The sequence below is a fragment of the Indicator indicator genome, chromosome 2 (genome assembly GCF_027791375.1).
Source record: "Indicator indicator isolate 239-I01 chromosome 2, UM_Iind_1.1, whole genome shotgun sequence".
NCBI classification, from domain to species: domain Eukaryota; kingdom Metazoa; phylum Chordata; class Aves; order Piciformes; family Indicatoridae; genus Indicator; species Indicator indicator.
Window position 1 is genome coordinate 28,793,265 of NC_072011.1, and position 22,475 is coordinate 28,815,739.

A 22,475-nucleotide genomic window follows, 5' to 3' on the forward strand; every position below is an offset into this window, starting at 1 on the left:
ACAACCCTTTCTTCAGATCCCTTACTGGAGATAGCTTCTCACTATGTACACAGGAAGAAAGACATTGACAAAGCCTTACCCTGAGCTAGCAGTATTTCGAAACAAACAAACAAATAAAAAATATCCAACTGCTTTATAGGCATTTTTTGGCCAGTAATTCAAAACAACAGGGCTTGCACACTGCCACAGTGTATTTTCATTTCAGTTGATCAGAAAAAGCACAGTGCCTCCAAAGCTCTCTAAATAAGCTTTCATTTTGTACTGAAAGCAGGGTGGGACCACAGGATACAAATTTCTGCTGAGCCAAACCTTAGCTCATTGGCTTTTTTAATGGCAATGGTATGCTCAATAAGACTGCAGCTATTATTTTTGTTTTGTTAATTAATTCGTTAGTGTTATCTTCAATAACAGTGCTTGACTCAGTTTAAACAACTTGTTTCAGTGATTCTTCTGCATATTTTATATTGGTACAACTCTATTGATCCTGTTGTTAATCTTGAATTTTCTTGAAATACAAACATCTGTGAGACAAACTTGTGTTTGTTCTTGGTACTGTAAAAAAAAAAAGCATAAGGGCAGTGATGTATGTCCTTAAGTAAATAACCTTTTCACTAGCTTCACATGCACAGGTAGATCAAAAAACAGATGAAGTGTGCATAGCTATTTAAGGGCTACTGGGCTAGAAGCCTAACATCAGCTTCAGGCTCATATCTTATAAGTAGAAAGACAAGACTGAACAGAGGAGAGAACAAAGGAGGATATATAAAGGAAAAAAAATCTTCCTTTTAGATAAAAAGTGCTTGTATTTTTGATATGCAGAGATAAATCACTAATTTACAAAACCAGAATATCTCAAACTCTCAATGTTCAAAGTCAAATCACAACTTAGGAGGTTTCCAAAATCTCTGATTGTGTTACTGTCTTCATTTTAAAAGAACCCTTGTGTCTTATTTCACCCATAAGCTGTAATTTATATTTTCCATCACAGAAATTCACTGTAATTTAGGCCTGAAAAAAAGACAAGAAATTGAGTTGCAATATCACCTTGGTTTCAAGACCACAGACATACCTGGACATGGAACTTTCTCACACTTCTCTGTTTCACGTCCGTTTCCCACACAGTTCTTCCCACCCATCTGTGGGACAGGGGAATTGCAGAGGCGAATACGGGTGATATTTCCTACTCCACAGGTAACTGAACAGGAAGACCAGGGAGACCAGTGACTCCAGCCACCATCCTGACGTACTGACAGAGAAAAGAGCAAAACTCATGGATTTAGTCCACCTGCAGAAGTAACACAAACTCACTTGTGAAGTAAACCTTCTAATTAAGCCTCTCGTTCCATCTGACGGATGTCCCATCTTTCCTACCACTGCCACTTACAAAACCCAGCATGTCAGTTCAGGCATTCAAGTAGTTTTCTTACAAACCTCAGTGATCAACATATGGCTAACATGGATGTTAGATACTTTACTTAGAAATAGACTTGTTCCAATGAAAGAAGCACTTCTTTAATATGTACATTTGGACATCTAGTAGCTTCAGCAATAGCATTAAGTACTATCGTAGCCTGGATTTAGCAACTACCTGCAACAGTATTAACTGCAGTTATGGAGACAGAGTATGATCTCTTAGGCACCTCAGATATAAAAGTGGTTTGATATTTTGCAGAAGCCTTCCATGATTGTTATATTAGTGCTCAAATACTGTCCTAACTAGTGAGTGTTCATAGGAAATCCAGATTAAGCTTGTTTTTGCTTAGAGGTCCAAAGAACATTTTAAAAACGAAGAAATTCTATTACTTACTGCGATGGTCGCATTTCTTAAAGCTACACATCCTCGTCTGGATGTGTGGTCCTGTACAAGCACTCCTGGTGACATCACATGACCTTCCTCGCATCTGAGTCCCAGAGCCACAGGTAACTGAGCACTTTGTCCAGTCTGACCACGGTGACCAGCCTTCATCACTGTCATCAGCTGCAGAGCGAATGGTGAGAAAAAGTGTTTAGCACTCTAAGTTGCTCTCCTCCCCTGTTCAGAAGATTTTTCACTTCTCTTTCTGTAGAATGTTTACTTGGTCCTTTATATTTCTCTTTTTCTATTTTTGCTTTCCCAAGGTGCACTGAAGTTAGGGAATTACAGTTAAATGTAATGAGAGGTTAGTCCAATAATCCTGGATCTTCATGAAGATGTGTGCGATGTTTGTACAAAGCACTGACTTTTTGAGGAAAAAGGACATCTTATCTCCAGAATGGATAATGGACTGAGCAAAAAACTGGAGTCCTAACTGCCTTCGACTTCAGAATATGGGTTAGTATGATGAGATGTAGTCCTACCTCTGAACACAACATAACAGTAAACATGTTTTCATAGACTTATAGACTACCAGGTTGGAAGGGACTTCAAGGATCATCTAGTCCAACCTTTCAGGGTAAGAATATAGTTTAAATGAGATGGCCCAACACCCTGTCAAGCTAGGCCTTGAAACTGTCCAATGTGGGGGAATCTACCACCTCCCTTGGGAGTTTATTCCAATGTCTAATAGTTCAAATGGTGATTTTTTTTTTCTGGCATCCAGTCGGAATCTCCCTAGAGCACATTGTAGGAATATGCTCTTAATAGCCAAAAAAACCTCAAGTATATTCCAATGCATTTTTATTTAGAACACTTAAGAAAACATTTTATTGTATAGCAGACATGCCTAGTAGATAGTGAAATATACTTAATCACACCGAAGTCACTTAATCACTGAAATTATTAAAACTGTTGTCATTCCAAAGTCTAGTTTACAGCCTGCAATGTTGTCTTGAATGTGGAACAGACTGTTGAAGTTCATGAGTAAAGCATACAGTCACAGAACGAAAGAAGCTGGAAGGGACCTCTGGAGATCATCTCGTCCAACCCCCTTGCCAGAGCAGGTTCAGCTAGAGCTGGTTACAGAGGATAGCATACAGGTGGGTTTTGAGCGACTCCAGAGAACAGGCAGTCTGTTCCAACTCTCTACCACTGTTAAAGTAAAGAAGCTCTTCCTTGTGTTTATATGGAACTTCCTATGTTCAAGTTTGTGCCCACTACCTCTTGTCCTGTCACTGGACACCACTGAAAATAGACTGGCTCCATCCTCCTGACACCCATCCTTCAAATATTTATAAGCACTGATAAGATCTCCCTCTTCTCTAGGCTAGAAACCCTCAAGTTTCTCTGTGCCTTTCTTCATAAGAAAGATGATCTTTGTAGCCCTTTGGTGTACCTTCTCAAGCAGTTGCCTGTAATTTTTTAACTGAGAAGCCCAGAACTGGACATTCCAGGTAAGGCTTTAACACAGCAGGATAGAGGAGGGGGGGAACCTCCCTTGACCTGCTTGACACACTCTTCTTGATGCATCTCAGAACACCATTTGCCCTCTTAGCCAAAAAGGCACGTTGCTGACTCATGGTCATCCTGCTGTCCACCAGGACTCCCAGGACCTTTTTCACAGGGCTGCTTTCCATCAGATCAGCCTCTAACCTGTACTGATACAAGGGATTATTCCTCCATAGGTGCAGTACCCTACACTTGCCCTCCTTAAATTTCATAAGGTTACTTTCTACTCAACTCTGCAGCCTCTCCAGGTCATACTGGATGGCAGCACAACCTTCTGGTGTCTCAGCAAACTCTCCTAGTTTCGTCATCAGCAAATTTGCTGAGGATACACTCTATCCCTTCATCCAAGTCATTGATGAATATACTGATCAGGACTGAATCCAACACTTACCCCTGGGGAACACCACTTGTGATGGACCTCCAACTAGACTCTGTGCCACTGAGCACAACCTCTGAGCTTTATCTTTCAGCCATTTTCAATCCACCCCACTATCCATTCATCTAACCCACACTTCCTAAGCTTGCCTATGAAGATGCTGAGGGAGATGGTGTCAAATGCCTTGCTGCAGTCAGGGTAGACAGCATCCACTACTCTTCCCTCATCTATCCATCTGGTCATGCTCTAGTAGAAGGTTATCATATTAGTCAGACATGACTTCCCCTTGGCGAATTCATGTTGACTACTTTTGATAGCCTTCATTTCCTCCACATACTTTGAGATGACGCAGAAAACGAGCTGTTCCATCATTTTCCACAGATGAGGTGAGGTTTCCTGGGTCTTCCTTCTTGCCCTTATTGAAGACTGGAGTGACACTGGCTTTCCTCCAGTCTTCAGAAACCTCATATGTTTTCCAGGACCTTTCAAAGATGATGGAGATTGGCCCAGCAATGACTTCTGCCAGCTCCCCCAGCACTCACAGGTGCATTGCATCAGGATCCATGGACTTGGCATAACCAGTTTATTTAACTGATCTCTGACTTGCTCCTCCTCAACCAAGGGAAAATCTTCCTTCTTCCAGACTTTCTCTGTTACCTCTGGGGACTGAGGCCTGACCTTAGCAGTAAAGACTGAAGCAAAGATGGCATTCAGTAATTCTGCCTTCTCCATATCCTTTATCACCAGGTCACCCATCTCATTCAGTAGCAGGCCCACATTTTGCCTGGTATTCTTTTTCCTGCTAATGTGCCAGCTGAACACAAGCCAGCATTGTGCCCAGGTGGTCAAGAAGGTCAATGGCATCCTGGCCTATATCAGGAATAGCATGGCCAGCAGGAGCAGGGAAGTCCTTCTGCCCTGTACTCAGCACTGGTTAGGCCACACCTTGAGTACTGTGTCTAGTTCTAGGCTCCTCAGTTTAAGAAAGATGTTGAGATGCTCGAATGTGTCCAGAGAAGGGCAACAAAGCTGGTGAGGGAGCTGGAGCACAAGCCCTGTGAGGAGTGGTTGAGGGAGCTGGGGTTGTTTCGCCTGATGAGGAGGAGGATCAGCAGAGACTTTATTGCCATCTACAATTGCCTGAATAGAGGCTGTAGCCAGGTGGCGGTTGGTCTCTTCTCCCAGGCAACCACAAGAGGAGACAGTCTCAGGCTGGATGTTAGGAAGAAATCTTCACTGAAAGAGTGATTGGCCATTGGAATGGGCTGCCCAGGAAGGTGGTGGAGTCACCACCCCTGGAAGAGTTTAAAATAAGACTGGATGAGGCACTTAGTGCCATGGTCTAGTTGATTAGATTGTGTTGAGTGATAGGTTGGACTTGATGATCTCAAAGGTCTTTTCCAACCTGGTTAGTTCTGTGATTTGGTGATTCTGTAATGTACTTGAAGAGGGCCCTTGTTATTTTTTGCATCCTTTGACAGATTTAATTCCAAGAGGGCCTTGTGGCATCCCTACATTTCACCAAAAGCAGATATATGACAGAGACAAAATAAAACAGAATGACAGAAGGACAATAACAGAGAGGAAAAATAACTTACACTCAATAAATCTTGCACCAACTTTTGATCTGGAACTTAAGCATTCTGTTCAAATAGACAGGACATCCTAACCTATATCAGTCTGTTTTAACCAAGCAGTATGGAAAAGAAGCAACAGTGCAGAGTACTACTGCAAATTAACAAAAATCAGAATGTCCAGGCTTGGAAAAGACAACTGGGCAAGAGTACGAATCTAACCTTTAATGTTCAGCTTAGATAGGCACATTAACAGCTTATTTCTAAGCAGTCACTGAAGAGACACCATCTTCTCCAGAAGGTAACATTAAACAGCCAAGTTACTTCATATGATCTCTGTATACATATATAACTGATATGTGATCTTACTTACCTTGCCCTCTTACTTGTTTTGACCTTTCTAACACACTAGTAGTGATTTTAAGTATTGCCAAAGAGTATCTTTCTCTTTGGCTAAATACTCACAGTGAGAGCAGACTGGACAGCATTCACCTTCAACAAAAGATGGATGGGCACAGGAGATTGCTGGGCAGGTGATTTGATGGCACACAATTTTGGAATCCTGCAGGCAAAGAAAGCAACATATTTATGGTTGTTCACAGAGGCAAGTTTCACGTGTGGAAATTCTTTGAGTTTGGGGGCTACTTTTTATCAATATCAGTACATCTGGACCAAGCTCTGAGTACATGTGACCTGACCTGGAAAGCTGGGCTTGCTTAAACTGACTATCAATTTCTGTAAAGAACAATGTTTCCAAAACCTTACCTGGCAGGTACACTTGGTGCAGCTATCTACAATCCAGCTTTCATTGTCGGCAAAGACACGGCCATCCTGCCAGCATACTGATTGGTTCTTCAGTGTTTTGTTAGGTCCAATCAATTCCCACATAATTTGGTTCTCTTCAGACTAGAAGGAATGTAAAGAAAAAAAAATTCAAAGAAAACAAAAAACGCAATTTGTAGGCAAACCATTCTGAAGAAACAAAACTGAGACGTTACTGGGTTTAATTCTTCTATTATAAAAGTAGTATATTTTTACATATTTATGTATTTAAAGAAGATTATCTTAGGTACCACAATAATGCATAGCAATCATTCAGACAGTAGTCCAAACACAATACTAACGGAGATCTGATCTTGTAATTTTTGCTTTCCTCTAATATACCTCATCTTTCGATGGGATTTTAGTCCTGAGACATATGGCATAGTAATAAACTCTCCTCAGAAGGAATGAACTGATTCCAAGTAAGAAGAAGTGCAAACTTCAGCAAAATGTCACCATCATACTTCAACTATGAAAATTCCATATGTTTACTTAAAGTTTAGATACCCTGTGCAGTCACATGCTGATGTACTCTTAAATGGTATAAGCATGGTAAGTAACAACAATTTAAGAGTACACGGCAAGGTTGAGTTTCTTAGCTCTTAATTTCCAATCCTGAAGAAACCTCTTTTAAACCCAGTCTATGAAAACCAAGTCTTCATTGAAATGTTATACTCTCAAACCACTTTGAAAATGTAAGTCATCCTTACATTATGTAGATTTACTAAAAGGTACATACAGAAATCTCCCTTAACTGTTTCTGGTATGAAACAAAGAAAGAGCACTGTGCAGCACACCTCTTTTAGTTCTTCAGACTTACAGGTACCTACCACTTTTTGGAGGTTATCAGCTAAGTTGTTCACCACGATGCGCAGGCCTGTAAGCTCCGTGAACATCGTTCCCAGCTCTTCACAGGAGCGGTCACAGAACTCAGCCTTCTTCTCTGGTTTCTCACCCACATACTCAGTTGTGACAGCAGGGCTCAAGTGAAGGATTTCTGTGCTCTCGTTGATGGTGTTCACTTCAGCTGGTAGCAAGAGAGGTAAAAAGATGAGCATCATGTACAAAGTTCTTCCAAAGATTATAGATTCCTGCTGAAATCACAGACTGTCACCCATCGGTAGGATTTAAATGCATCTATTTTGGCACAGCTTCATGCTAGATTATACCCATGAATAAAAGAGAGAGGTTAGATGTCAGCTGGTTCCAATTGTAGGCTTTCCCTTTTCAAAGTTAAGAGCAAAGCTGTCTCACAGGGCTCTCCTTCCAAAACATTGTTGGCACTGCAACACACTAATTTATGAAGAAAGTGTAACAAAAGGATGGACTATCAAAAAGGCAAACCCTTTTTATCTGGTCAGAGCCAGGAAAGGCTTCAGATTTTTTTCAGAACCTATCACATTTTCTCATTGCGAAGAAATAGGCAGAAAGTCATTGTCCTTGCTCTGCTCATAAATTCAATGGTTAGCTGGACCATTATACAATTTATTCCAGACTCTGGGCTGCTATATGTTGCATAACCTGGTGTTAAACTCAGAGGAGCTGCTATAGCGATACTTTAATTCTGAATTTAAATGGAGGTTAAGCTAAGATCAGGCTGAATATTTGATTTGCCAGTCTAAACACTTGTCCCTCAAGCAGATCATAATTAAAAGAGACCTTTTCATGCATTATACAAGGAAAATTGGACATTTTCTGGTACCAATTTAAAAGACCTATAGTAATTCTTGAAAAATGATATAGCAGAAAGTATCAGCAGTAATTAATAAAAAAAGAACTCAGATAACTAAATAAAAGTCTGTGTTTTGTTAAGCATTTAAACCTCCACCATGTAAATATCTTATGGTTCCATGGAAGCTTTCTTTAAGGACTCCATGGTACACACAAATCTCATATCAGCTAGACAGAAATCTATTCCCTGTCTCTCAAAGATTTGTTTACCTAATTTAGTAATGTTGTAATAACTCAAGGTTACCAAACAGAAAGGAGAAGAAATGATATAGCAACTTAAAAAGAAGAAATTGTGTGCCATAAAATATATGCTTCAAAACATTCCAATGCCATTCAGTGTTGACAAGTCAGAGAATGTGGCACTGCTTCAAAAATTTTGAGTGCTCACTTTGATGCTTGACTACATAAGTGTTATTCTTAAACAGACATGCAATGAAAATGAGAGCAAAAGCTAAAACCAAAAGAACAAATAATCAGCCCATCAGATGACATTAAATAATTACTTTTCAACCACTCAACCATACTTAAAATTATTGGCTTGATGTGATTTTAAATTAGCTACAAAGATTCTGCTATTAGACAAAGTCTCCAAAAAAATGTTCATAGTATTCCAGAGTTGAAGCAATTGTGCAGCTTCCTTTACAGGATAGGAGAAAACTGATATATCACATAACAGATCAGAACTGTCTGTGTCATAACTGTTTATGTCAGCTTTTTGATTCCTTGGAAAGTATGTAATTTTCCTACCACACTGAAACACTAGGTTTCTCAGATTCCCCCATAGCACTTCTCAGGTCATTAATTTCATATTTTTCAGGCCAACATGGAGTGTGCCTTGACCGGAACATTCTGAGGACATTAATAAAGCTGCAATCTCAGCAGGAAACATAAACCAAAACTATGCTAGAAGAACTAAATCCACACTTCCTACTGGTACTTGGCAATGACTGAAAGAAGATGCCTAGGATCACTGGGAAATCAGCTCTCTGCTGCTGGCTTCCTGCTAATTTCCTAAGGACCACATGATGATATTTAAAGTGAGAAAGCAGAAGAGCAGAATGCGCATCCTTCCACATATGCAAAAGTCATTCTGTTGATCTAGCTGAAGTTATTTTCTTGATCTGCCTATTTAGGTGTGGTTTTGTCATCTCTTCTACCCAGTGCATATAAGTCCTGCCTAAAGCATTGGCAGGCACCACACTACAGAAGAAACCTTCCTGACATCAACCCAACGTCAATCCCACACTACCATTTCACCATATCTCACATTCTGATGCTGGGATGAAAAATACAGTAGGAAACATAGTCCTCTCTCTGGAAAAGCAGCTGAGGGCACTTCACTGGTAACATCTACCTTACTGTTACGGGACACTTACACATGGCATTTTAGTGTCTGTACCTCAGCTCAACAAGTTACCAAAAAGACAATAAAGCCACCAAAATGGGAGGATATGTGTTTTCTGGTCAATGACGCATCACCCAACGCTTTTCAGCTGTGGTAATTGAGTTGTATAAGCAATGCCAGCAAATCAGCCACGGACATAAAAAGCCTCTCAAGTCATTTTGGTGGCCTCAAGCCAGAGTGTTCTATTAGCCCTCTTCTGCTACTGCACAAGTAATTTTCATCTTGTAGTATTCTCTTGGTGTTGTAAAACAGAAGTAAAAATATTGTGGATTGAACTATTTGCCAAATACATCCCAGGAAGCATAAAACAAACAAACAAAAAACCAAATCTGTATAATTTATTGTACCTGAAAATTTTGTAGTTGATAGATGAGACAAAAAAAAAAAACAGTAAGAAAATATTATGTGCTGGTTATAGCTGCAACATCTGAGGCACCTATCAGCACGCAGAACTCAATTATTCCTTTCAGCTCCCTCTTAATAGCAGAAGTACAGTAACATCTCATTTATACTTGGTGATATTTCAAAAAAAAATGTGGTCACCCTATTTACTTTTGTGGTATGAACCAATAATAATATAAAACAATTGTAAATGCAGTCTGATTTTGATGGTTTAATCTTTCTACACCTAGGATCCCCTTCTCTTGGCTGAGACTGTTCTGCCTCTGACAGATGAATGTGCCCTCAAGGTTCTACCTCAAGTTCTGAGAATTTTGTTTTCACTGGTAAATGAAGTAGGATAGCTGAACTTCATCCTTCCTGAAACTACACTTCTCTTCAATACATTCTGTTTTCCTGCTGTATTTCTGCTCATCAAGCATTTTCTTTCACTAACAATGCTGAAAATTAGTAATCAGTAGTTTCTGAGTACAGAAAACAGCTTGGCTGGGAAAAATGACAACCAACAAATGAGGGTATTTCTTCTGGCCTGTGCCATCTAAGACCACTTCCATTCCAGCCTACATGACTCATTTCTAACACATTCACACAATTAGTCTGAGCTCCTGCACTTCTGGAATGTACAAAATAACTAACACCATTCACCAAGATTCAAAAACAGACTAGTGAGCTCAGTTTAATTTTTTGTGCATATATATCTATACAGAGTTGTGTATACACATATACATACGTATACATATACAGATTTACATATCTTATAGACCATTTTAATTAAAAAATCTCAGTATGCTGTCAAGAAGTCAAGACCTGCTACTGCTTAACTTCTGGGTTTTGCATGATGAGGGAAAAAAGCTGAGCACAGTCTGCTTAACTGATTTGCTGTATGTCATATGTTTTATCTAAGTAACAGAAATAACAGCTCTTCAGACAGCAGACTGAAGTCCCAACTGCCTTCTGCACCCACCACATTCCTCTGATAGACTCAGTTACTGTCTCTCATTCCTGACTGAGCTCTTGCCAGTTACAATAAAATAGCCAGCACCAAATGTGAGCTCAAGTACAAAATCTTAGTGCATACTTGACACATTTTCAAACCTCTTTCATGATGAGTCCAATATACTCCCACACACTGAGGGTTTCCCTCCTGGTGAGGTCAGTATGAACTGGACTAACATTAACCTGTCACGTACATGCCTTCCATACCTCTCTGCTTTATTTCTTATTTTTCCTTAGGTTGTCTTAATTAACAGTACTTTGGGATTCAAACCCAAAACCTCTTTCAGTCAACAAGTGTATTGCTGAGGAATCCAGTGTCTTTAAGACTTGCAGATTTGTTTATGGGTACGCTGAAAATCAGGAGCAGAATTCAGAAGCAACATTACTAGTCCTATGCTCAAAGAATCACAGAAAACTCATGAAAAAAATGTAGGTGTTTTCAGACATATGGATTTTTCCTTCTATTTCTATTAATTTCTTGCTTGATAGCTTGTCCCCTAATTTAAAAACAGAGGCTCAGAGTTACATTCCTAGCCAATACGAACTAAAATAGTATGCTAGAGAGTAGAAGCCGTATTTCAACATAGCTACAAAATACAGACTTTCTTTTTCATTTCAAAGGGATCTGTTGCATGGTCTTGGAATAATATGTCACTTGACATTTCTCATTTTCAGAGTTAATTGAACAGCATGCATGGGATAGAAAATCCTTACTTGACTGGCTTTTCTGGCATCCTTTTTTACGCAGAAAATCTTCTATTGAAGTATCAAAGATTAACTGAATATTTTGCAAAAGACCCTGTAATAATAACAAGAAAAATAATAAAAAAACCCAGTTAGATCAATTTGGGAGTAACTAATAACTGATCTATCTTACTGCTCTGCTACTGACTGAATTCAGCCAGAAGTAAATAAGTAAAATGCAATCTAAAAGGCATTAAACTTGACACATATTAAAACAACCCAAATGTTTAGTCTTTTTATACACATTTTAATTTTATAAGCAACAAAATAAGGAATGTTCTGAAATAAGCAGCAATAAAAGTTACTAATCAGTTATGAGCTCCTATTTCCATTTTTATAGGAGGTATTTTAGACTGTAGTTATAGGAGACATTCACCACAAGGTCCAAGCCATCCTATGAAATTTCTGCCCCATCACACTTCCATTTTTAGCCCGTCATCCCCATATACCACACTTCACTGCCTCCACAATTGAACTGACACTATCCTGAAGCAACACTAAAAAAACAGACTGTTATCTATTTCATGCAAAAAAAAAAAAATCAAAGAAGAAAAACCTTATTTTGAAAACAGGTTATGTCAGTGGCCCACTTAAAAGTACAGTTCCAGAACCAATTTTAAGATCACAACTGATGGAGAAACTTAGTCATGGAGGTAAGAATGGAGAGGCTGTGGGCAAGAACTTCTGGATTCCCTGCCAAAACCGAACCACATTCCAGCATGTCATACTCCAGCTAACAACCAGATGGCACTAGATAGATGAGAAAGAAAGGGCTTCCGGAAAATTTTGAAGCCTTGAGTTCAAGCTTGATTTCAACTGTGAGGTAAAAGAGGCCATACTTAAAGCATTTGGGCCACTTCACATCACTTTGTGACACAGGAGGTAATTTTCATTCTATAGGAAAAGCAGAAAGTTTGCAATTGCATCATTTTAAAACAAAAGAGAAACAATGTTTTAAAAAACCCTCATTTACAGGACTGATCACAACATTTTGTTGTTGTTCTTTTTTTTTCAATTTTGTCTTTTTTTAAATTGAATGAAAAGTTATTTGGAATAGCAAACTGAGGTATTCTGTTAGGGGATGGACTAACACCACATGCTTCAGCTCAATCATTTTTCAAATAAAATTTAAAACTATTGACAGGCTCTTATGAATTGAATAGATATATTCCAAAGAACTCTACAAATCACCACTAAAACTGCAACATGTAGAAATCTTACATCTGGAAAACAAAGTAGATGGTGGCATAGGAAGACCCATAAACTGTTTTTGTACCGTTTTTGTGGACCTAGAATTTACTTTACCAGTCCTTTGCTTTCAGGAACCTAAAATTCCCACAGCACATATCCAGGAATTAACAAGAATGCACTTTGGAGAAATTCTACTTGGGAATACCAGTGACCCCATCAAATCCAAAAGGCATTGGGAGACCAAGACTGCACCTACTGCATCTTCTCAAACTACTTGCACTTACTTTCTTACCTCACCAAAGACCAGAGCTCCTCCAAGTAACCTACCCTGAAGTGATTCTCCCGAATGGACCCTTTTGCCACATACATTCTGCTGTTCTCTGCTTTCAGCTGCTCATAGAAAGGCTCCTCAAGGATGAAACTGTCAATAAGGTCACAGCCAACATAGAGGTTGTAGTTTTCGCCTGTTATTTGCACGGTGAGGTTCTTCCACTGTGAGTCAGCCAAGTCCACATCCTCCAGGGAAATGACATTCTGGAAGCCATCCGCCCAATAGATAAGGTCCAGGGTGTTAGCCCGGCCATTGGAAATGATCTCAAACTGCCTCTCACTGATTCCAGGACCCTCTAAAGCAAGGATAGTGCCTCTAGATTGCCTGTCCTGTCTCAGGGTGGCTGAAAGGATAAAGCCCTCATTCTGTCGTATGAGTTTCACAATCTTTTTTAATTTCTCTGGTTTACATGGAGGTATGTGGTCAAATCGAATGAAACGATATGCTGGGACAGTGGGGTCTGGACCTCGAAACAATTTTGCTCCAACTGTTTTTCGGTTTATGTTACTGATTTGAAGTAAATCAAAGGTAGTCTCCTCTTCCTTGTCACCATCTGAAAAAGTTAACACTGTGTGACAATGTGTCAACAAGAAGTCTTTAAAAGAAACAACCCTTCATGCATATACATAGAAAGTGCAATTATATGAGTCATAAAGATGACCAGAGTAAACCCAGTGCATCCCCACTTCCACAAACAGAATATTTTCTACAAGCATGCAGGTGTATCTTATTTTGCACCTGTAACTTTCACTTACATGACAACTCTCTTTTTCTATGTCTGTATGTACAAATATGTTTGCTAAACACATGGCTATATATTTTCTAGTACTATACAATACATACTTCTGTATATGTACATGCTGTATGTCATACATATGCCTGTGCATGGATGCATATAATTATATATTCACTAAATAGTTTTTTTTTTAATGGATAAGGACACTGAACCAATTTCTGTATTTTGACTACCAGATAAATAAAAATGAAATTATAAGAAGCCATATAACCACATGACAGCAGGAAGGAAGAGGTCTGCTGTTTTAAGAATCAGGTCAAAAAGTCAGATGTAAATGAGGGCTGGCACTGTGCCAATCTACATTCTACCTGTATTTGTTCTGTAGAAGTCTATTCCTCTACCTCTGTGTTTTTTTAATGTTCACCCCACTCCGTGATTCTGTTTATGCTATTTTCACTACTGCAAAGGAAAGTATAATAGCAACTATTTGTGAGGTTATATACACTTTTATCACTAATTTCTAAATAACTTTCTACTTATTGGGGAATCTTCATTTAGCAGTAGTAAAATGTAACTACTAAAAATACCCCCAGCAAGTACTGTTCCAGGCACTTCTAAACAAAAAAAAAAAAAATCAGGTATGATTACTTTGCCTACTGTAGCTCAGGTAAGACAACGTTTTACACCAGCTTTTAGCTTTGGGAGTTAGTCTATCTAGTTTAGAAGTGTCAGTACTTACCCTGAGCATTTGAGGAAACCCACAGGGTTATTAAGACAGTAAGCCACAATAGTCCACTCCTCTGCAGCATAACTTCTATAAATAAACAAAAAAGCACTCAGTATTAGGGAATTAATATTTATCAGTTACAAGTATTTTAATTTACCCCATGAAATGCCATAAACTGAACTCTCATAAGCAACCATACATATAAAATCAGATTTTCTGTCTTGTCTGATTCTTGTAATACTTATTCTGGGGTTATTCTGGATGCTAGAAGTAAAACATGACATGAGGGGATGAGGAATTCTTGATGATAAAGCTCCTTTTAATGTAAAATTATTTTATAATAATAGATATACAGGAAATAGACACTATTATTTTCTCCATGGTACTTCAGTAGCTGGCATAGGGACCACATGACAGTACACAAGACATAGTATATTAGTAGCTGCATCTTTACTTTGGAGCACAATGTTCAGATGAAATTCCTTACAGGATAATGGGATCTCACTAGATGCTGATTCTGGCTTACTCCTCTCTCCTCTTTCCCATCTATCTATCTATCTATCTATCTATCTATCTATCTATCTATCTATCTATCTATCTATCTATCTCCGTTCTTACAATCCTCTGTACCCAGACATAGCTGGATAAAGTGACTTTTAACGAGTTGCTATATTCACCCTGAAGCACTATGCAGCTACATCAACATATAATTGCATTTCCATCTGTGTATGCACTCACAATGAATGGAGCAGACGGCATTCGACAGAATGTGTAGACCTGGATACAGCCAGATCACTTCAGCATTGATAACTTCACGCATTTTTGTGAGGACCTTCAACTATCTTTTAATTTTTCTTCCACCCATAACCCCGAAGTATCACCGCTGCAGACAATTACCGGCAAACGCCGGGAAGCCTCTTTCTCCTCACAAACCCAGCGCCTCTCCCCCGTGGGACCCTGCCCGGACGACTCCGGCACGACCCCCACTGACACGACGAGCGCGGCGGCGGGCACGGGTGCTGGCAGCAGCCGGCGCAGCGGCCAGGTGCCGTACGCCGCCTCTGGCGAGCCTTCCCCGGGGTAGGTCCCTTCATCTTTCACCCAGAGTACCCGCGGGTGATGGCAGCATTGGGAGCCCACCCGGCGCTACCCACGGCGACCTCTGGCGAAGCAGCCCTTGTCGGGCGGCAGCCGTCCCACGGAGGGGACTTCACGGTGGGGCACGGCGCCTTCCTGCCTTGCGCCTCACCTGGCATAGGGGAAGCCGCCGACTCGCTGAGGCTCTGCAAGGGAGAGGTTGGCAGATCCCGGTACCCTGCTGCTGTCACAAGTCCCTCCGCGGCCCCGCGCCCCGCACCGCTGCTTTTATGGGCTGCGGGCCGGGCTCCGCTGTCAATCAGCGGCGCTGGGGCGCGCCCCCGGCTCGCCCCTCCGCGTCAGTGACATAAACCTCCCTTGCCGCCCCCTCCCCAGCAGGCGGCTAGCTCTCGCGTACCTGCGAGGCCATCCCGGACCCCGATCCTCCCCCTGCACCGCCCTCCGACCGCCCTCCGCTGGGGATGCAGGGGCGGTGCGGGAGGTGGGCTGGGCGGCCGAGGCGTCACCGCGGGGAGTGGCGGCCGAGTTCGCCGTCGTGTCGTCGTACTTCTGGTTTGAGAAACGCGGCCACCCCAGCCCGGCTGAGCCCCCGGGAGGCGGCGCCAGGCCCCGGCGTCTGGGATGTCGGTGCAGGCGGGACTCGCTGCCTTGGGCTTTCAAGCCCGGTCGCCGCAGGAAGGGACCACGTTCCCGGCTCCTTCGACCTGGCACTGCCCTGCCCGTTCTGGGGCTTCGCGAAGCGTCTCCCGGTGAGAGCTCCGTGCGTCTGCCGCCAGTGCGGCAAAACTCAACCTAACCGGGGTTCTAGTCCTTTCACTTATATTCTCTTTTAAATCGAACAACACCACAAAGGTGAGACTTGCCCAGGTCACCCTTCACTCGTCATTGTACGGTGCTTACTGGGGGTCAGTCAGCAGCTTTTCAAGTGAGCGTGGCAGCTCAGTCCTTTGTAGGAAGGACCATTCCCTTTGATCTCGAGGGATGGAGGAGTTTTGCTTGACCATGCTCCTCAGGGAGTAGGCTGTGTCTTGGTTAACAAAAGTGGCACACAGAAAATGTTGCTCATGCAGCTCCCAGTCTCTGGGAGAACTGGAAAGTATCTCCACAAGATGGACTCCAGTCTCAACACTTGCTAAGTAGCATCCAGTATGGCTGCTGGCGCTGTCCCTCATGTGCAACAAGAGAATGGAACCCCACATTGGGTACACAGAACCTGCCATATCAGAAGTCCAGGATACTTGCTGCTTAGGTTGCAGAATATCTATGGAAAGACTCTCTAACTGATGTGAAGATGCATGAATTTGGCCAAATTGCCTGTGGAATCCAAGAAATGGAAGCCTGTTGAATGTGTAGGTGGATATAAATCACAAGTGTTAAGGGAGAAGGAAAAAAAGTACCATAGGAAGTCATCAACTTTGCTCATTTCAGTTTTAAATTCCAGTCAAAAAAGGTGCTGATGTTTCAGAACTGAAAAGACTTCAAAAGGCTCAATCTGTCGCTAGAGGAGAAAATGCCAATGCAAGCATTGCTGCCTTTTGCCATGGAAGCTCCTTCCAACTTGGCTGGCCTTGGTCTTGCAGGGTAGCAGGAGCCAAGGAGCCTTCCCCTTTCTCACAGGGTCCAGGGGACTGAGCCAAGCTAGGAGGGAGAGGTTGTTTTTTGTTTGTTTTTTTTTGTTTGGTTTGGTTTGTTGGTTGTTTTTTTTTTTTTTTGTCCCCCTTAGACATTTGGTTTTTCAGTTTTGCAAAACCTCAAGAATTTAAAAAAATAGCTAATGAAGTTCACAAAACCACAAATTCTACTGAGTTTACTCATTCCCCCACTATATTAAGACTTAGTCTTTATATGTGTAGCTGTACAGTGTGTTTTCCACAAGACTTTAAACAGCTGCTGTGGAGAATAGTGGTCAGCAAGGTGTCTAAGAGACCTAGAGAGATAGTACAGTTTACTATTTGTACATTCATATATGAACACCTTTCACAGTGGAAATCTTTAAGTCATTAAAAGGACAACGCAAAGTAAAGACAAATTCTGTCATGATTACTTTTAGCCAACTACTTCATAACAAAACTCTTCTTTCCATCTCTGAGTGCTGCAGGATTGAAGGATGGACAGAATATTGTTTCAAGCTGAGTGATTTATATGTAGAATTGTGACCTTTGAGAAGGCAGATTTGTTCTTTCCGTGACTATGAAAATGCTCGAAGCTCACTTTCCCCTGGCCACCTTGGCTTGGCAGAGGTGTGTACATCCTCTTCTTTCAAAGATCACTGACATAAAGGCTCACAGGAACAAATGCACACTCTACTTCCCCTAGCTAGCCAATGTGCACATGCAAACACTGAAATTACATTAATATTTCTCAGTCTACCTGCTTTTGTAGTACAAGGTGAAAGTGAGCAGCGGTAATTAGATAATAAAGTCAGATTTATTAACATTTAGGATCACTAGTGAAGTAATGGCTGTTCTCTTGCTAATAGTTTCCTGCAGTTTTACCATTTTTTGTGATTTGTTTCAGACTGGCACATCAGGCAATTCCTAACTTCTCATTTCTTTATGAATCTTCCTTTGCCTTTTCCAGTCTATTGTTTGCATTTTTGCTTTTTTCCCCTTCTGCAGCAGCACTAAGGGACTTTTGTGTGGGATCATGTAAACATTGTGTGAGGTAGCATGCACTACTGATACTCACTGGGGAATACTGTCTCAGAAAGAACAATGATTTCATGCATCTCTACCAGAGAATCCTTATTTTTGCCTAGGAGTTTATCACTGACATTCTGACTTAGCTGGGGGCAATACTTGAACTCTCCTCCATTTGAAGAAATCCCACTGTACAAGTAGAATATGCTATACATCCTAGAAAGTTCTTTTGTACTGATTTTTCTGATAATAGTGAAGCTAATGTGGCACAATGCAAGAAGACAAATGCTCTGAGTTTTGCTGGCTGAAATTCTGATCAGCTTCTTTTTTTTTTCTTTCCCCACAAAAACATTCCCACTAATTGAAATGGATCTGGCTGCACAAATCTGATGGAATCCTTCAGGTCTTATCCAGCAGTCCTAGACATAATTCACTGTATCACAGGTTCCAAAACTGCAACAAATTACTTCAGATTAGCATGTGAGTCAACCATTCATTTTTTTCAATGAGTTTGTAGCGACAAGGAGAGAGACCTGGGTGGTTCCTCAGACTGTATGTTTTAAGTACTCTGGCTAAATGGAGATTTTGAATCCTGGAATAGATTACACAAGGGACAATGAATTAGTCTATGATGTGGGAGTAAGTTATTTTTGACAAGCCTTTAATTTAAGTTCTCCTGCATAAGTAGTCATAAAAACTGGGCATCATAACCAGGTACTTAGTCTTCTGTTTGATTCAGAGAGAGAAGCGTTGTATTTCCAACTTTCCTTAATAATTTCTAGACATAAAATACTAACACACTCTGTCAGGACACATGGCCATGGGCTGTACGAGTAGCAGCTGGTATACTTTTACAATTGTCTTGTCAAAAAGGGAGGTCTTGCTACCACCTATTTACAAACTTCATCTTTACTCAGCAAAGTGCTTATACACAAAAGTTTGTTCAGTGACACCAGCAGGAGAGCTTTGGGTTTAAAGGTAACCACGTTTTAGTGTTTTGCTACATTGATTCTGATATTTAACTGCTGTCACGTAGAGCTGTAAATTGAGCCCTAGGTTTCTAACTCATGGTCAGGAATTTTAATCTGGAAACTGCTCTCCTTATCCTTACAGTAGTACATATGCTAAAACAAATGTCCATCTACAAACAGTTAAATGTGTCCTTAACCATTGTATGGAATTTTTTTATTCTTTCCCCACATGTGAGCTGCTGAACATGTTAAGGCTGCCAAGTACTTTCAGCCTCCAAAAAGGAACGTTCCCCTACCAAGTGCAATGCAAATGAGCACTGAAAATGCTCAGTAAATCCCACGTTGTTGCTCTGGGTTCCAAAAAACTCCTTTTACTAGATTCAGAACAGATGTATTACCCATAGACCTGCTTTTATTGCAACTTTGTCACATACTTTCACATTCTATCACAAAGGTATTGATCTTTTCACTTATAACAGGAAAAGAATACATCACTACAGCAGACTTTTAAACTATCTTTATTATTTAGTCTGTGCTATATTTTTTGTTTTATTTGTAATACTATGCTTTCTCTAGATTAAGTGGAATTTGTTCTATTGTATTTACATTCGTTTCAAGACAGCCCAAATCTAAAAGCTTTTAGATGATTTCCATTCAATTCTTATTTGCAAGTAAAACATACTCTATGTGGATAGTAGTTTTAGCTGAAAAGTGAATACAACTAAAATGATAATTTCAGTGGTCCAGATGGATTGTAAAAGTTGTTTGAGAGGCCAGATGTCATTCATTTCAGGAGAAAGTAGAACCAAAAATATCTTTGAAGGCTTGGGCCTAGCCTCTTTTCACTTATTTTAGGTGAAATAAAATATCTGAGGGCTTAACATGTAAAAGCAAATGTTTGAATTATCTCAGTCTGAAAAGAATTTTTTGGTGTGATGAGACCCACAGTTATGTTTTACCAGAATTATGCCAGATCCTTGCCCTTACCCACATAACTGTCCCAGGAAATGTGGGTTAATTCCCCCTGCTCTATATGTTGGCTACTGGGGAAGGGCCATCCTGAGGGAAATTTAGATGAAAACACAGGACAGGAGCCCCTCTCCCGGATAGACGTGTAGCCTGCTACCTAACAGCGCTGCCTCCGCTGTGCTTTCCCCCTTATCCCAGGAAGGACCTGGGCATTTGAACCCTTCTTCTTGCTCTCCGTTTTCCTGTACATATGGCAGGGTGGCTGGCTGACAGCAAAGTCTGGTCTTACCAGGTACAGTGCATTCCTGAAAAACAAGATTCCCAGAGTCTGAAGAGATCAAGAAGCACAACAGGGAAGAGAAACCAAATGGATGAAAGCCCCAACAGGGCAACAAAAAACATACTCAAGAATTGAAATTGAATGGGAAAGATATGAAAGATCATAGAGAACAGTCTAGGGGTTTGGTATCTCTCCATATGTTCAAAACTCCCACAGATGGAGTCATGGGTCCCACAGGATGAAGTGAAGAGATGAAAGCAAGCAATTCATGAAAGTACTACAGATGGCTGTGGGTCTCTAACAGGCAGAAAGATCATGATTCAGCTGTGGCCTGATAATGATTATGATGATTAAAGCTGAACAAATAATTACTTTTTTTTTTCACTCTAATACGCGTTTTTTCTCTTTTACCCACCATAAGAATATCCACACACAGACCACAGCTTCCGCTAGCACATTAATTACTTGAGTGTGCTCATATAGCTATTACTTGCATTGTTGATGAATATGTAAAATCCAAATCTTCTTGTGTAGCTTTGAAGAGTTAGAGGAGTCAGATTTCATCTCCCCAGTCAGTACATTATCACTTCTGAACAAATACTTGGGTATCTGAAGGGGGCCTACAAGAAAGCTGGGGAGGGACTTTTTAGGATATCAGGTAGTGACAGGACTGGGGGGAGTGGAATAAAGCTGGAAGTGGGGAGATTCAGGCTGGACATAAGGAGGAAGTTCTTCACCATGAGAGTGGTGAGAGCCTGGAATGGGTTGTCCAGGGAGGTGGTTGAGGCCCCATCCCTGGAGGTGTTTAAGGCCAGGCTGGATGAGGCTCTGGCCAGCCTGATCTAGTGTGAGGTGTCCCTGCCCATGGCAGGGGGTTGGAACTAGGTGATCCTTGTGGTCCCTTCCAATCCTGACTGATTCTATGATTCTATGATTAGAAGTGGGGCCTTTCCTATTACTCATTCTTATAAGCATCCATTTTGCTCTGAAATAGCTATAAAAGCCACCATCCACGTTGAATTAAGAAATTTAAAAAACTTTTCTGAAGTGCTTCTTCGAAGGTGAAAGAAATCACTTTTGTGGTCGTGTTCCATGTTCCACTGTGGATGTTTCTGGTGCTCTTCAAAAGTGAACAGGGAGAAATTCACTAGTTGTGTAATGAAATGCTGCGAAAATTAAAGCAATGGGAAAAATACCTAATATATCACACACCAGAAACAAAACCATCTATCAACACACATTTGTGGCAAACTTGCCAGTCATTGCAAGCTAATAGCTTATTGATTTATAATTCGTTCTTCATTTCACTCTATTCAAGGACCAGTTGGCTTCATATCAGTTAAACAAGTATGAGGAATCTGCAAATTGATCTCCTTTCTACAAAACATGCTCATCCTATTTATGTCCTTTTTCTCTGGCAATAAAAATTAAAAGGCAATCAGCAGTAATATAACTCAACCTATGCATAGTGTACTGATATTATTATTATTGCTTGTTTACTTACAGCAAATAACTTCTTTTCAGAATCACAGAGATCACAGAAACATTCAGGTTGGAAAAAGACCTTCAGGATCACCAAGTCCAACCAATAACTCTACAAGGTTCACCCCTAAGCTGTATCCCCAAGCACCACATCCAAGCAACCTTTAAGCACATCCAGGGTTGGTGTCTCAACCACCTTTCTGGGCAGCACATTCCAATGCCTGACCATCTCTTTACATGAAAAAATTTTTTCCTAATGTCCAGACTAAACCTACCCAGTCACAGCTTGAGGCTGTTCCCTCTTGTTCTATCACTAATTACCTGAGAAACGAGCCCAGCACCAGCCTTTCCACAACGTCCTTTCAGGCCGTCTCCCTAGTCATATTGTTTTCTTAACATTATTTCATTTTCCTTTTCATGAGTGCCCACAATGATGCTGCACAGGAATGAGCTGATATTCATCAAATGAAGAGGGACATTTCTATTTATTATTGTCTTGCATTTATTTAGTCATTCAATTCATGTTTTGAGAATATTCATTTCTAGAAAACCATGTAAGAACAAAGATGGTCCTACTTCAAGAAAAGTGCTGCTGACCAGAAACTGTCTCATTTTTCTGTCAGCCAACCGCGTAATGCAT

At 40.8% G+C, this 22,475-nt stretch overlaps 1 protein-coding gene across 1 annotated transcript in view; it reads right to left on the bottom strand.

The window, feature by feature from the left end:
* THBS2 (thrombospondin 2) overlaps positions 1-14,478 on the bottom strand; it is a 38,587-nt gene extending 24,109 nt beyond the window's left edge. The window contains exons 1-8 of the mRNA XM_054396732.1: positions 14,409-14,478; positions 12,930-13,486; positions 11,382-11,466; positions 6,967-7,163; positions 6,080-6,220; positions 5,780-5,876; positions 1,808-1,978; positions 1,070-1,246 (exon numbers count right to left, since the gene is read on the bottom strand). Of these exons, the coding sequence (XP_054252707.1) occupies positions 1,070-1,246; positions 1,808-1,978; positions 5,780-5,876; positions 6,080-6,220; positions 6,967-7,163; positions 11,382-11,466; positions 12,930-13,486; positions 14,409-14,478 (1,495 nt within the window). The remainder of the gene's footprint in view (positions 1-1,069; positions 1,247-1,807; positions 1,979-5,779; positions 5,877-6,079; positions 6,221-6,966; positions 7,164-11,381; positions 11,467-12,929; positions 13,487-14,408) is intronic.
* Between the last annotated feature and the right edge of the window lie 7,997 nt (positions 14,479-22,475).